This window comes from Passer montanus, unplaced genomic scaffold (genome assembly GCF_014805655.1).
Source record: "Passer montanus isolate IOZ18808 unplaced genomic scaffold, ASM1480565v1 scaffold26, whole genome shotgun sequence".
In the NCBI taxonomy this organism is placed as follows: Eukaryota; Metazoa; Chordata; class Aves; order Passeriformes; family Passeridae; genus Passer; species Passer montanus.
Window position 1 is genome coordinate 10529964 of NW_024367261.1, and position 12741 is coordinate 10542704.

A 12741-nucleotide genomic window follows, 5' to 3' on the forward strand; every position below is an offset into this window, starting at 1 on the left:
TCTGTTACTGAACAGTCCATGTGTCATGTAAACTGTGAAATTAATTAATGCTACATCCCCCTGAAAGACAAAAACCAATGATCTTCCCACATTTCCCATTAGGCATTTACTCAGTCATTGTCATTTAGCCAGTTCTTACTCTTCCTTTTTTTTTTTTTTAACTTCCTCCTGTTTTCTCCTTTTCATTCCTCATCTTCCTGTTTTTTTCCTTTTCAGTAATCACTGATTTTAAAAACCACTGTTTGTGTTTTTCTTCAGGAGAGAAAAAGCTGGACCAGTTTGCCTTGACATGCAAGCTTTAGAGCAGAGAAGGAAAAGCATCCGGGACACAGAAGATACCCTCGCTCATCACACCCTGCAGCAGTATCTGTATAAACCCAGGCAGGAGGTGAGAGCAAGAGGCTAGCGTTGGACTGTTTTCCAATCTAAAACTAAGAGGAAATAGGAACCAAAATTTGCGAGTGAAACTCAAAAGGAGAGAACTCACTGCAAAATCTGCACCCTTGAGGAAGATAGGCTCTTTGTGAGATTTTTCATTTAAGAACATGGCTTTTTAAAAGAACTAGTGCCTTTGAAATCACTGGGGCCAGTGGAATGCAGAACTGTGTCCAGGAAAGGTTCTGATCACGATTAAATGAAGTGTATCAACTGAAGGGATTCAGACACTTACAGGGGAGAAGCTTACTTTGAATGACAGTCCACTCTTACACACTTAAGAATCCTGGACTTGTTTCATGAAGAAAAAAGAAAAATGGGAGTTTTATTAATGCCTACAGCCTAATCTTTAGTTCATCCTTTCTTACGGAGTTGTTTACATTTTTGTGACACTGACTGAATTCATTGATTCAGGGCTTTCACCTGTATTTCTAAGTAAATGAATATTGTCTTCCCTTCCTGGCCACAGCACAAACACCTGTACAGTCGTCATGAGATCATGCACAGTGAAGATGACAAACAAGACAAGGAGATTTTCCATAGGACAATGAGGAAACGCTTAGAATCTTTCAAGAGTACCAAACTAGGAATAAACCATTCCAAGAAGCTCAATAAAATCCACAAACGAGACCGGGGCCAAAAAAGGGTAAAAATACTTTCACAAGGACCCAGATGTAGCCACCTATTGCACAAACTAATGGGTGGGAAGGGTAGGGAGGACTCTGAAGGGTCCTATGCCCTGCACTTATCTCTGTCCTATAGAACTTCATGAATTTAGAGCACCTAAGCAAGAAGCGATAAAACTAGGAGATAACTCAAGGGGCTTCTTCTCACATTCTGCACTTCTCTATGCTTTGGGACTGTTCTTCTGGGTGAGAGATTTCTGGTCACTTGAAAAACAGCAGACCCTGAACCATGCTACTACACACACTGTGGGGAGATTTTGCAGGATAGAGGTAGCAGGATAGCATGGAGCATTCAACTAAATTTGTGTGAAACTAAGAGAGAACACACAGTATAAAAAGAGCCAAAGTTTCTCTTTTTACCCTGTCTCTACACACTTCAGGTGTAGGTGGGAAATTAGTGGTATCCATATTGAGTCTCAAACAAAGATTACAATGGATTTTAGGCTTATTCTGCCGAGCTCGTCATTTCAAAGGGTATCACTGCCATTGCTATCTGATGACATTAGCATTTTTGGTCACTTTTTGCTTTCTTTTCAGAGAAATAGCAGTGTCATACCAAATGGAAACATTCCTTCAGAAAGTCCAGTACAAGACTTTGCTTTGAAGGAAAAAGGTAAAAAGAGACTGTTTTCATTAACTGAATTTTACCAGCTACATTGCCAGTAAAGCATCACTAAAAGATATTGTGATATGCCATAGCAAATCTGACAGTAAAAAGGGACTTCTAGTTATAGTTCAGAACTTGGAGTGGTGATCTGCTTCAAGTTTAAATGTAGTGTTTAGAAGTTGGTTTTTTAGAAATCTGGATGACGAACAAAATTTTAGTTGGCCTTTTTGCTTACATTTTAAAAGTATCACATTTATATTCTGTAAACAAAACAATGCAGGGGCTAAAATAGAAATGAAATTTCAGCTTCTGTTCGGATAAGGTACACAGAGCTGATAATTTTTTTAATCACAGCAGGATATGTCTACCTAAGACACCAGCCATATAAAATTCAGTAGCTGAGATTGCATTCTTATCTGAGTTAAAGTCCACTGTTTTAGAAGGGTCTGAATCAGAGTTGAGGCTAAGCAAGCACGATATAACTCAAGGAAGGCATAGCTTTGGAAGGAACACATAGTCAGAGGTCAGTTCTAGAATTGCTTCACCCTCCGTGAACAGATCTATCACATGGATCAGGCTTGGAAGTGTAATTGGAAGCTGACTAGCTTGGGGATTACCCCTAGCAAAAGCTGATTTTGCATATAAAGCCCAAAATTATTTCCTGTTTTAAGCATTTTTTTGGCACTGGTGTTAGGCATTGCAAGATGTTTGTATATTGCTAACATGTTCGTTATACAATTTTAAATTATACGTGTCACTTCAAAACTGAAATGTAGTTAAAAGCCACTGAACTAACTTTGATTTGTGTTCTTCCCTCTGTTTATGCCTGTAACTCCTTGATCTCAAAGACAACTCAAGTAAAATAGAGAGGGATTTAATCTTTTCTCAGTAGCTCCAAGCAAATATATTTTTCCTTATGCACCTCCTTTGAATCGTTTACTGAGTGTTATTTTTGTTTGACTGAGAGGAGCAGTACAGGTTGGCTCCCCAGGTGTAATATTCTAGAGCTACTTTGCTTGGTAAGAGCCTTCCGAATACTCATTAGTAGGTCATTCAATATTGCCTTATTAAAGAACTCTGCATAGAGATGTCATCATCTACTTAACACCAAAAAAATTTAATTGGAAGACAGACTTAGCAAGTGGTTTAGCAACTATTGCAAAACTTATTCTACTGCAGTAAAAGCAGCAATGACCTCATTAGGTTTGAAACTAGTCATTATACTAATGCTGACCTGTGTCAAGTAATGAAAATCCTTGTTAAAGATGTATTTTTGATAACCATGACAGCATCAAACCAGCAGGAAATAGCATTTTCTACCAGAACTGATACAAATCTCTAATGAAATTGCATTTTTTTCCTTTCCCCCTAGATATGGAGTTTTCTGAATCAGAAGAAAATAATGATTATGAGACTTTGCATCTAGGCAAAGGAGTTGATTTCCTGGCTAATGTGACGAAACAAAATTTCACAGATGCTCCTGCTGGTAAAAATATTTATTACTACAAAGATTTTTTTCCCCCCCTCAAATATAACAAAATGTACTAGAAATGCTGATGTTAGCCTGGGGTTTTTTTGTTTGGTTGTTTTTTTTTTTTGGTTTTTTTTTTTTTTTTTGATGGAGTGATTTTATGTGTTCAATCTGAAAATATATTTGCTTAACATTAATGTTAATATACAGATTTGTGGATATCTGGAGGTATGGAGAGCATCACATTTGAAACTGACAGCAGTGGTGAACATGACTACCTAAACCAGTTTTAAAGTCACTAATTATTTCTAGCAGCAGAAAAAGTTATTTTAGAATTGTCTTACCTCACAAGACCTTCACTTGCATTGGAACTTTGCTGTGATAAATTTTGTTGTTATTTCAGGCATAATTTTAACTTTTATGTTCACAATCCTGTCAGATCCTCACAGGCTTATAGAAGTCACTGAAAAGGGCAGATTGCAGCATTTCTGGAACACTCAATGCCCTTGATTTCCAGCCCTAAAAGACTCCAAAATATTAGATTGGAAGCTTATAACTATATATAACAGAAACCATATCATATGACTTATGGAGTTATAAAATTTAGTATTTCTCTTTAGCCCTTCTGTGTTTAAGTTTTTTCAGCATGCCAATGTTTGCTTCATGTGTAATTGGTACCTACAGCGAAGAAAAACCCTTGTGTCCATACTCTTGTGGCAGACACCCTTAAATGCAATTTATGCATGACACTGTTTCATGACAAATTCTATGTTTGAGTATGTATAAAGACACCTAGAAATAAGTGGATGGTAAGATGCAAAATGTTTATGTAAAAGCTTGTCAAACTTGGTAACTGTATGAACAGGTTCCCGTATCTTACTTTTGACTGTTTTGTGGCCTGACATAGCTACCTCACACTCATCTGTTTCTGGAGTGGTGAAATTTGGCTTTTTCACATTTTTTAATTTATTTGATTTGAATTTGCTGCAGTTATTTTATGCTGTGCTTTATTTTTTTTTTTTTCTATTGCTTAACACTTGTGGACTGATTATTTTTTTATTGATTTTATTTTTTGTCTCAAGATATCCCTAACATAATTGCAAATTTGATGTGACAACCAATTTTTCTCTTTACTGAAATCCAGTATATGTCTAGCTATAACCAAGGTATATATGTGTGTGCAATGGTCTGTGTATTGACTTAGTCACACACATACCAGTGTATCAGCCAATTTTTTCCAACAGCCTTTCTCCTTTTACAAAGCATCTTGCTGTATTATCAAAAAATTATTTTGATTACTTTTATTTGTCACTAGTGAATTTTTTTTTTAGGAATTGATAACCCAGTATTTTCAGCTGATGATGACCAAAGCATCTACATGAAGTTCACACCATGGTTATCTGGTGAAGACACTGTGGTACCCTCACAAAGGGCCCGAGTGCAGCTCCCATATTCTCCAGACAACTTCAGACGGCTCACTCCAATCCGGCTCAGCAATAAATCAACAGATTCCTTCCTGCTAGCAGATGGCCCAGAGGACCGACCCAGATCTTTTCTCCCAGAATCAACACATATGTAATATTTTAAAAGATTATTGTCACCTTTGTTTTTTAACCAGACTTCTTATCAATCCTGAGAAATAAACTTACTCTTCTGTTTTTTCTTCTTTCAGAAAATGTCTTTCTTTCCTGATTTCTTTGTACAGCTAAATGTCTTTTATTTACCTCTGACTTAATTAACAAAACACTTTTCCATTTTCCTTCTGCAGAAGAGCTGTTCAACTATTTGGGGTCCAATGCCTTGCTACTTTTACAGCAGATAAGGGTCCTTCTCTTTGTTTTCACTTGAATATTTTAAGTGCCAAGAAAATAGTATTCCAAGTACAGAATATTGGGCATACATTTTCAAAAGGCTTCAGGTTTCCTGGTTAGTTAGTACTAGATGATAAAATTGGTAACAGAATTCCCTAAAAGGAATAAAATTTTTTGACTCTGTTGCTAAGAAGCCTTGATTTAGCTCTGAACATTTTTCCAGATTACTTATCCAGTGTCCAGGAAGAAAAATGCCCCACTGCTACAATGCAACTATTCGGTGACACTACTGATGTACCATTAAATTACATAAGAAAGGAGTTTAAAATGAATTGTATTTGCTAAAATGCATCAGATTCTCCTTGTGGGGATAATTACAGAACAGAATTGTGGAGAAGCAGAATTCCATTTAGAGCTTTATTCTTAAACTGTGAATTTGCCTTAATCCATGCCTTATTTTGAAAGTAGAGAAAGGCTTAGCTTTCTGATGCAGCAAATAATTTGTTGCTTCTAATGTGTTAGAGGCTTAAAATTAAATTGGCTCTGAGTTTAAATTAATATCCCAGTTGTCCTTTAACTTCTACTGTGTGGACATTTTCCATGCCATAAAATCAGTTTTCATTTTTATAATCAAGTCAGGTAGTGCTTCAAATGAGGTGGGTCAGGTCCACAGTTCAGATGTAATTGAATAGAACACAGGGCACTTCAGGGATTGTGCAATGAAACACAAAAGTCAGTGTCATCATGAATACACTTTTGTGGAATCCATGGTCACAAATATATGTCTTAATGACCTCTGTCATCAACAAAAAAAGTAAGTTGAAAGTCTTCTGTAGCTGTTTGATGAAACTTTGTTCAGACAAACACCTCAGGCCAAGAGTGAATACTGCTAATTTTGACATAAGAAGAATTTCAAACCTCTTAAGAAGGAGTAGAAAAGGTAGTTCCATTTTTCTTCTGTACTGGCTTCTGTCGCTTCAGAAGATAAGTTAGTTCAAGGGTAATTTGAGGAAGCACATCACTTTCTTTAGTGGAGTGGTCTGTAGGTCTGTGTTTGGTTTCAGTACTTTCTTAATTATGCATCTTTGTTTATTTTTTAAATGATGTTTTAAAATAAACACTGGATTCGTTAAAGGACTGTGAATTACAGACCAATATCCTGATTGAAAATGTGAGCAATGAGCAGCATTCCAAAAGGAACATATCACCTTGACACTTACCCACATTAAAATTCTCTTCTCTTTTTCTTCACCACTGAGAACATTGTCACAGAATATTAACATATGACCTGCAGAACATTTTCTTGCAAGCCTTTGTTCTTTTCCTCCATCAAATTGCTTTATTTATAATTCACTTTATTATTAGGAAGTGGTATGTGTATGTTAATTTTTGGGTATCTTTGATGTGTCAAAATCACTGGATTTTTGACTACTGTGTTTCTTAATAAGTGTTTTGCTAAGTTAGATTTCCCAAGCTAATAAACATACACCTTGATTACTGTCTGAAACAGTCCTCTGAATGATCTCCTTAACAAAATTCTCCCAATAGAAGAATGATACTAAAATTTCAATTAAAAGGTTTTAAAAAACAATAGAAACTGGAAGCCAGGAGTGGAAATGTTAAGTTTCTCTAGATAGCTAATGCATACAGAAAACTGATCATATGTTCTGATCAATAAGAGATTGATTTCCTGGAGTGAAACCCTCTGCTACTTGATTGAAAGAGTACAATTTGTTTCAAAAATTTCTGAAATATTTCTTTGCTGAGGACTGTTTAAACATACACCTTAGTGACCAGACGATGGCTCCATCTCCTAACTATCTGAAACAGGCAGTTGTTCATCTAAACACTGAACTAAGTTTTGCCTGACATTTAGCAAGGATAAGAAATTTATTTATCTCACTTCAGGTTGTCCAAGATAGAATTGGATACAGAGTAGAGTTCTTCACGAAAAAATCCTAAAACTTGAACCACTCACTTTCATAAGATTTTCATAAAAATAGCCAAAAGCAAAGCCCAATAGCCAGCATACTAACAGATAAACTGTGTACAAATAGAAAACAAATGTTTCTATTTAATTATGCTCTCTAGGTGATATGGACCACGATGTTGAAATGACAGAATACTCCTCTTCAGATGATCAACTAAACCAAAACGGAAGTGTTTCAGTGAATCCCCTCCACTTCTTCCCCTCTTGTCTTCAAATGCCTTGGACACAAAACTATTCTTCACTGGAAAACAGAGGGAATATATCTCTTTCTGCTGTCTCTGAATACATTGCTTCATGTGACCCAAATGTACCTGATCTCTTCTGGGAATCAGGTACAGATATGAATAACAAAGAGACAGTAAACTCAGGTTATTGTTCTGAAGTTAGCTTCAAGTCAGAGAATTCACAAGAAGAGAATACTCTGCTTATGTTTGAAGGGCTGGAAGACTCTTACATGAAGGAGCCCCAAGAGAAGAAAATGTTGCTTGATATAGAAGGGAATTACAGGTCTGCTGCAGCGAGACGTGTACAAAGTCGACGTTCTTTCCACAGGCCAAAACCCCTGCATCACCCTAAGCTTCAGAAGCTGGCATCTCTTCCAGCATCTTGCCATGTCCCTCCACATTCCTTGGAACAGGAGGAAACACAGTTGTGAGTCAGGACTTAATTGAAAGAAGAAGATGAACGAAGGGTGTTTGTAAAAATAGAGAGCAACCTATTGGTTCATAGGATCTGCTCTAGGATGGCTTCAGATGGAAAGGGAGTGGGGTCCTGTGATGTCAGAAACACTTGAGCTTTTCTGCTGCACTTACATTTTTAAGTTTTTATTCATAATGAAAGGGTTCATAGCGAGAGGGAATTATGACTCCTTGTTTTTTTTTCACATAGACTGTTACAAATAATCTATTATTTTTGGAGGGCTAAACCAAGAATCTTTTCAAATGGTAAATCCTTGATGTTTTTTGACATGGAGATGGTTTATTATGCCATAAATACATTTAAAGGAATAGGCTGCATTTGCTGCTTCAGTAATGGAATTAAGCATTTATGCTATATGAAATTAAAGTAGAAGAAGCCAATGGTTAGCCTCTTCCTTGCTAAGTCTACTCTGATTGAAATGGATCAGTGCCTTTTATAAATGCAAGCTACAGAAAAATATTTTCCTGCTCTTGAATATTTGTGTCACTGAGTAATTGTGGAATACTGACTCTCATGTAAAACTTTCCAGGGCGAGGAAAGTCCTGGAATCTTGAAATTTAATCAAGTACTCCAGGAGGGCCATTTCCTTCCTCCAACTTCACTCCCTCAACTCTGTAGCACTGGAATGAAAGAACATCCAGAATTAGCTCAGAATTTTAATTTGCATGGTCAGAAGCAATTAATTTCATATTCTTAATTAAGCTGCTCTATTTTAAATAGCCTCATTCAGACAGAAGTGTAAATATTTGTCATTTTTACTGCTGCTTTGGAAGACACCTTCCAAATACTGTTAGATTATCCTGTTAATTTATGTATCACTTTCAATAGCTGATCAGGATGGTGGTCTCTCAGATGATGTTCTGCATTTTGCCACATGATTTAAGTGCCACAAAGACTCAGGATGCTGATGGTTTAAAGTATTGTACAGAGGCAGTTTGGCTACTGTGCATGTATATACCTACTTGTATTAGGAATGTCCTTTAATTTTGTATGTGGTTTTCTGTCAAATGATAGTTATGATTGCACTAGACACTTACTGCATATGAATTAGATCTACATCACCTTGAAGACAGAGACATCAGTGAAAGCCAATTCAGATGAAGACTAAATAAAAGTGAAAACTGAGACCTCACAGATGTATAATACTACATGTATAGTCCTCTGGCCATTTTGCCTTGGATGATTTCAGTCTTGAAATTTTGGCTTGAAATCTTCAGTGGAATAAATGGTAAAGGTTCTATGATATTAAATAGAAGGAGAGTGCTTAGCAACTTCTGTGGTCCTAATGTGTTCCTACTTTCTATTTAATATCAGTGTAAACCATTTGTAAATGAGCTGTCACCTTCAGGAAGGTATCTGAATTGTTTAAGACCGGATCCTGGACAGTGGCTTTATGTGGTAAATTTTACTTTATCTATAGAAATTAATGATTGTTTCACTCTACCTACCCAGATTTTGAATGGGTTTGAGATGATTCTGTGTCAGATATCAAAATTGAGATTTACCCAGACACCCAAGAAGATGAGTAAAAAATCATGCCCACATCCTTTTTCTATCTTTGTCCTGTATCCAAAATCTGTAGGTTAGGCTGGTGCAAATTGCAGAGATGTGATGGCAAATACGAGATACAAATCTAGACAGATACAAAATGTACACCTCTAGAGACTAGACTCAGAGAGAAGTGGTTCTTTTGGTATCAGCTGCCAAAAGCAGCTGCCTGTCTGGCTGTCATCGTAGGCAATGATTCAAATCAGTGTCCCTAACGGGAAAGCTTCATCACCCAGAGCTACTCTTGTTAAAATTCAATAATATAAATAATAATTATAATATTAAATAATATTCAGTAATATAAATTTTGCAAAACTGAGTACATGTGAACATACTATTTTGATGAAGTGGAGCATATTAATGCTATTCTAGATATTGTAATTGGAACAAGTATTTTAGTAATTAGCATAGATATGTAAAAGGACCATGACTGATCCCAAATGTTACTACAGGCAAAGTGCAATGTGCCAAAAATCTACCCTTCTGTCTTGTAGCATAATGCTGAAGTACCAACACCAAAATTGGCAAAATGTTCATCAGGTGTTGGCTTTTAAATAAAACTTTCATTTCTTATTGGTGTCATACAGAGGTCATTGCTGTGCTGCAGATAACCACACTGTGGACTGTTTTCTGCATGCTTGGTGTTAGACCATCACCAATCTGTTTTTGTACACCTCAAAGGTATACCTCGAAGGTAGGAACCTCAAAGAAACATTTTTAAGTTGTCATCAGCAGATGGGAGTTTTTACCACATAACTGTTGCACAGACAAGAGTATGCAATTTTGAAAATCACATTATATATTTTTGTTGTTCTTGTAAGCTTTTAGGCTAAAGAAAAGAGGATCCAGAGACATCACCGTATTTACAAACATAGCAGTCTCTGTGAAAAGTCAGCAGGACCCTGTATGTTTCCGAGAGGGCTGTGGGATGTAGTATTATAAAACAGAGGAATATCACACCATTTCGAACGACAGAAATGGAAAGACCCTATATACAAAGGGCTTACCTCTGTTTCAAGGGTCTTAGGTACTTCCTATATGTTGCATCACTACAGCTGAACAAATGAAGATAAAATGGGCCATTCTGATAGTGAAGAGACCTTTCCCGGGAATATCTTGCATAATTCCTGATGCTCTTCTGCCCCTGGAAGAGGTTTTCTAGTAGAATTGATTCTACAGCATGGGGTTTTTTTGTTGTAATTTCTCAGTTTGAAATGTGATGAAAAAACTTTCATGTCCCCAGTTTCCACATTTGAGAATGTACTCATAGCTCATAATACTCATAATAGTGGATTATAATTCCTTTTTTTATCAAGGGCAATTAATAAATAGACACAATATAAATTCAGAGCTGCTGAGCATACAGCTGTAAGTATCAGCTATTTTTGCCCTGGTTCATTAGATTAGAATGATCAGTTGACAATTCATTCACCTCTGATGAAGCCAGTTCAGTTCTTACTTCCCTGAAAATTCTGAAATTCTGTCTAAATTTTTTTTGTGACACACTCTGTCAGAAAAAGGAAAGCTTGGCATTCCACAGTTGCTATTTATTTAGTAAGTAACTATGGCCTACCTTCTTGCAAAAACATGAAATGAAGAAATATTTTATGTTCCTTCTACATACTTTGCTCCATGAATAAAGTTCTTTTTAACAATGTTTATTATGCTGCATTATGATCTAGCAATGTTAAAAAAACCGAGAAATGTTGCCTGCATTGAGGTGAATTCTGTGTCTCTGAGCTGTGAACCTAGTTATTGAAATATATGAAATTATGTTTTACAAATACATGGTCTAGTCAGAGATTTATGTAACAAAGGTTGCAAAATAATCACGTGCCTTAAATTGTCACTCTTTGGAGTGCTATTGTTTGGAGATACTTGTGTGTACTTTCCAAAAGGTGTCAACTTACTTCCTATATTTTTAAATAAGTCAAGTTGTTCTGCTAATGTCTTTATAGAAATGTTTTAATAGTGAATCATAATGAGAAGTTTGGCAATAAATTGTATCACTTTGGTGGAATCATGTTGCTTTGGTAAGTGATTTAGAAAATCATTTATTTATTACACTTAGAAAAGATTTTGCAAAATATTGAGACTATACATAAGGATTACCATATGGGTACATAAACAGACCTAATTTGGACAGAAGATAATATTTTTTCCAGTGCTGCAAGTCTTTTTACTGATCTTAATCCAATTTTTACATTTCATAATTCTTTCTTGTTTTGTAACAAATACTTTTAAAAGAAATTCTAATTCTTATACAAATCATTAGGTGACAACCTTTTGTTGTGAATGTTTATTTCTTTAACAGGCTAGCACTGTAAAACATTTAGAATTTTTTTAAATGGCAATTTTGAAATTACCAGAAACTGGTTTTGCTCATGCTTAATATTAGAATGATCATTAATTCTAATATGAAATAGTTAGGAGTACAGAGATAGTTTAACCTCTGATATATCTTCCCATGCAAGGACTGCCCTTCTAGACAACTAACTTCATAAGGTGGAAAAGGAAGAGGTGGCTGTCTTCCCCTCTTTTACCCTCCTGCATACCTCGAAACATGTAATTAATATCTTCTAGGATTTCCAAATCATTTGGTGATTCCCATCTGAAAAGCAATCTGAATGAATTTGTCCTTCAGTGTTGGATCTGGACACACTCTGGACAGGCCTAGAAGAAAATACAATCTATTATGAAGGAAAATAATGGTAGTTTTGGTATACATGTGGTAAATATATGAAGAGACAAGCAGTTACTTTTCTGGGAGTCACTGAGTGTGACCAATAGGCCCTTTTTTCTAGATTTCACCAGGATTCCTAATACCTATAGCTGTTAGCAACACTACCAGTTTGGAGGAATGGAATGATGAATTTGAATAGCCAGTGACCAGTAAATCAGATGTTGTGACAGTTTGTAGGAATCTTTGTACAGCAGGGTCAGAAAAAAAAGAAGACTGAGACTGAACACCCAGAAGTACTTTGTGCAAATTATCAACTTAAATAGCTGTCATGAGAGAATACAGGCTCTTGACTACATTTCTGCCATATCTAATGAGGAAATAGTGGCACATTTCAAGCATTCACCTGACCCACCTGAGCTCCGAGTCCACTTCATGTTACATTCATGTTCAAACCTCCTTGAATAGGTAAATAAGAAGCAGCTGTGCTTTAAGAAACTACCTACATCTAGATTATGTAAAGAAATGAATACTTAGGCTTTTCTGCAAACAATGAACTTAGTTCTACATCCTCATTGTCAGTATTTTCTTTCACTTTATTGGACTTTTTAGTTAGGCTCACTTTTAATGATTTATTGAATACATATATAAATATGTATTGAGCAATTGGGAAGCCTAGACAGTGAGATCCCTTGACAAGTACAGAGTACAGCATGTGTTAGCAATCCATGGACCGATAGTTTCAGAGAAACTCTTTTTGAGTAGCTTTACGAGTTAATGTTTCAGTTTGCTTGCAAACAATTAGAATTTTACT

At 35.9% G+C, this 12741-nt stretch overlaps 1 protein-coding gene across 2 annotated transcripts in view; it reads left to right on the top strand.

The window, feature by feature from the left end:
• The window catches only part of SLC9A3 (solute carrier family 9 member A3), a 57036-nt gene extending 45798 nt beyond the window's left edge, over positions 1-11238 (top strand). The window contains exons 12-17 of one of the 2 annotated variants that reach the window (XM_039712250.1): positions 259-388; positions 905-1081; positions 1659-1734; positions 3101-3214; positions 4531-4774; positions 7102-11238. In XM_039712250.1, coding sequence (XP_039568184.1) covers positions 259-388; positions 905-1081; positions 1659-1734; positions 3101-3214; positions 4531-4774; positions 7102-7105 — 745 coding nt within the window. In that variant the 3' untranslated portion in view covers positions 7106-11238. Of the gene's footprint in view, positions 1-258; positions 389-904; positions 1082-1658; positions 1735-3100; positions 3215-4530; positions 6252-7101 lie in introns of those variants that run through there. The other variant, XM_039712249.1, reaches the window with a different exon arrangement.
• Positions 11239-12741: the final 1503 nt, after the last annotated feature.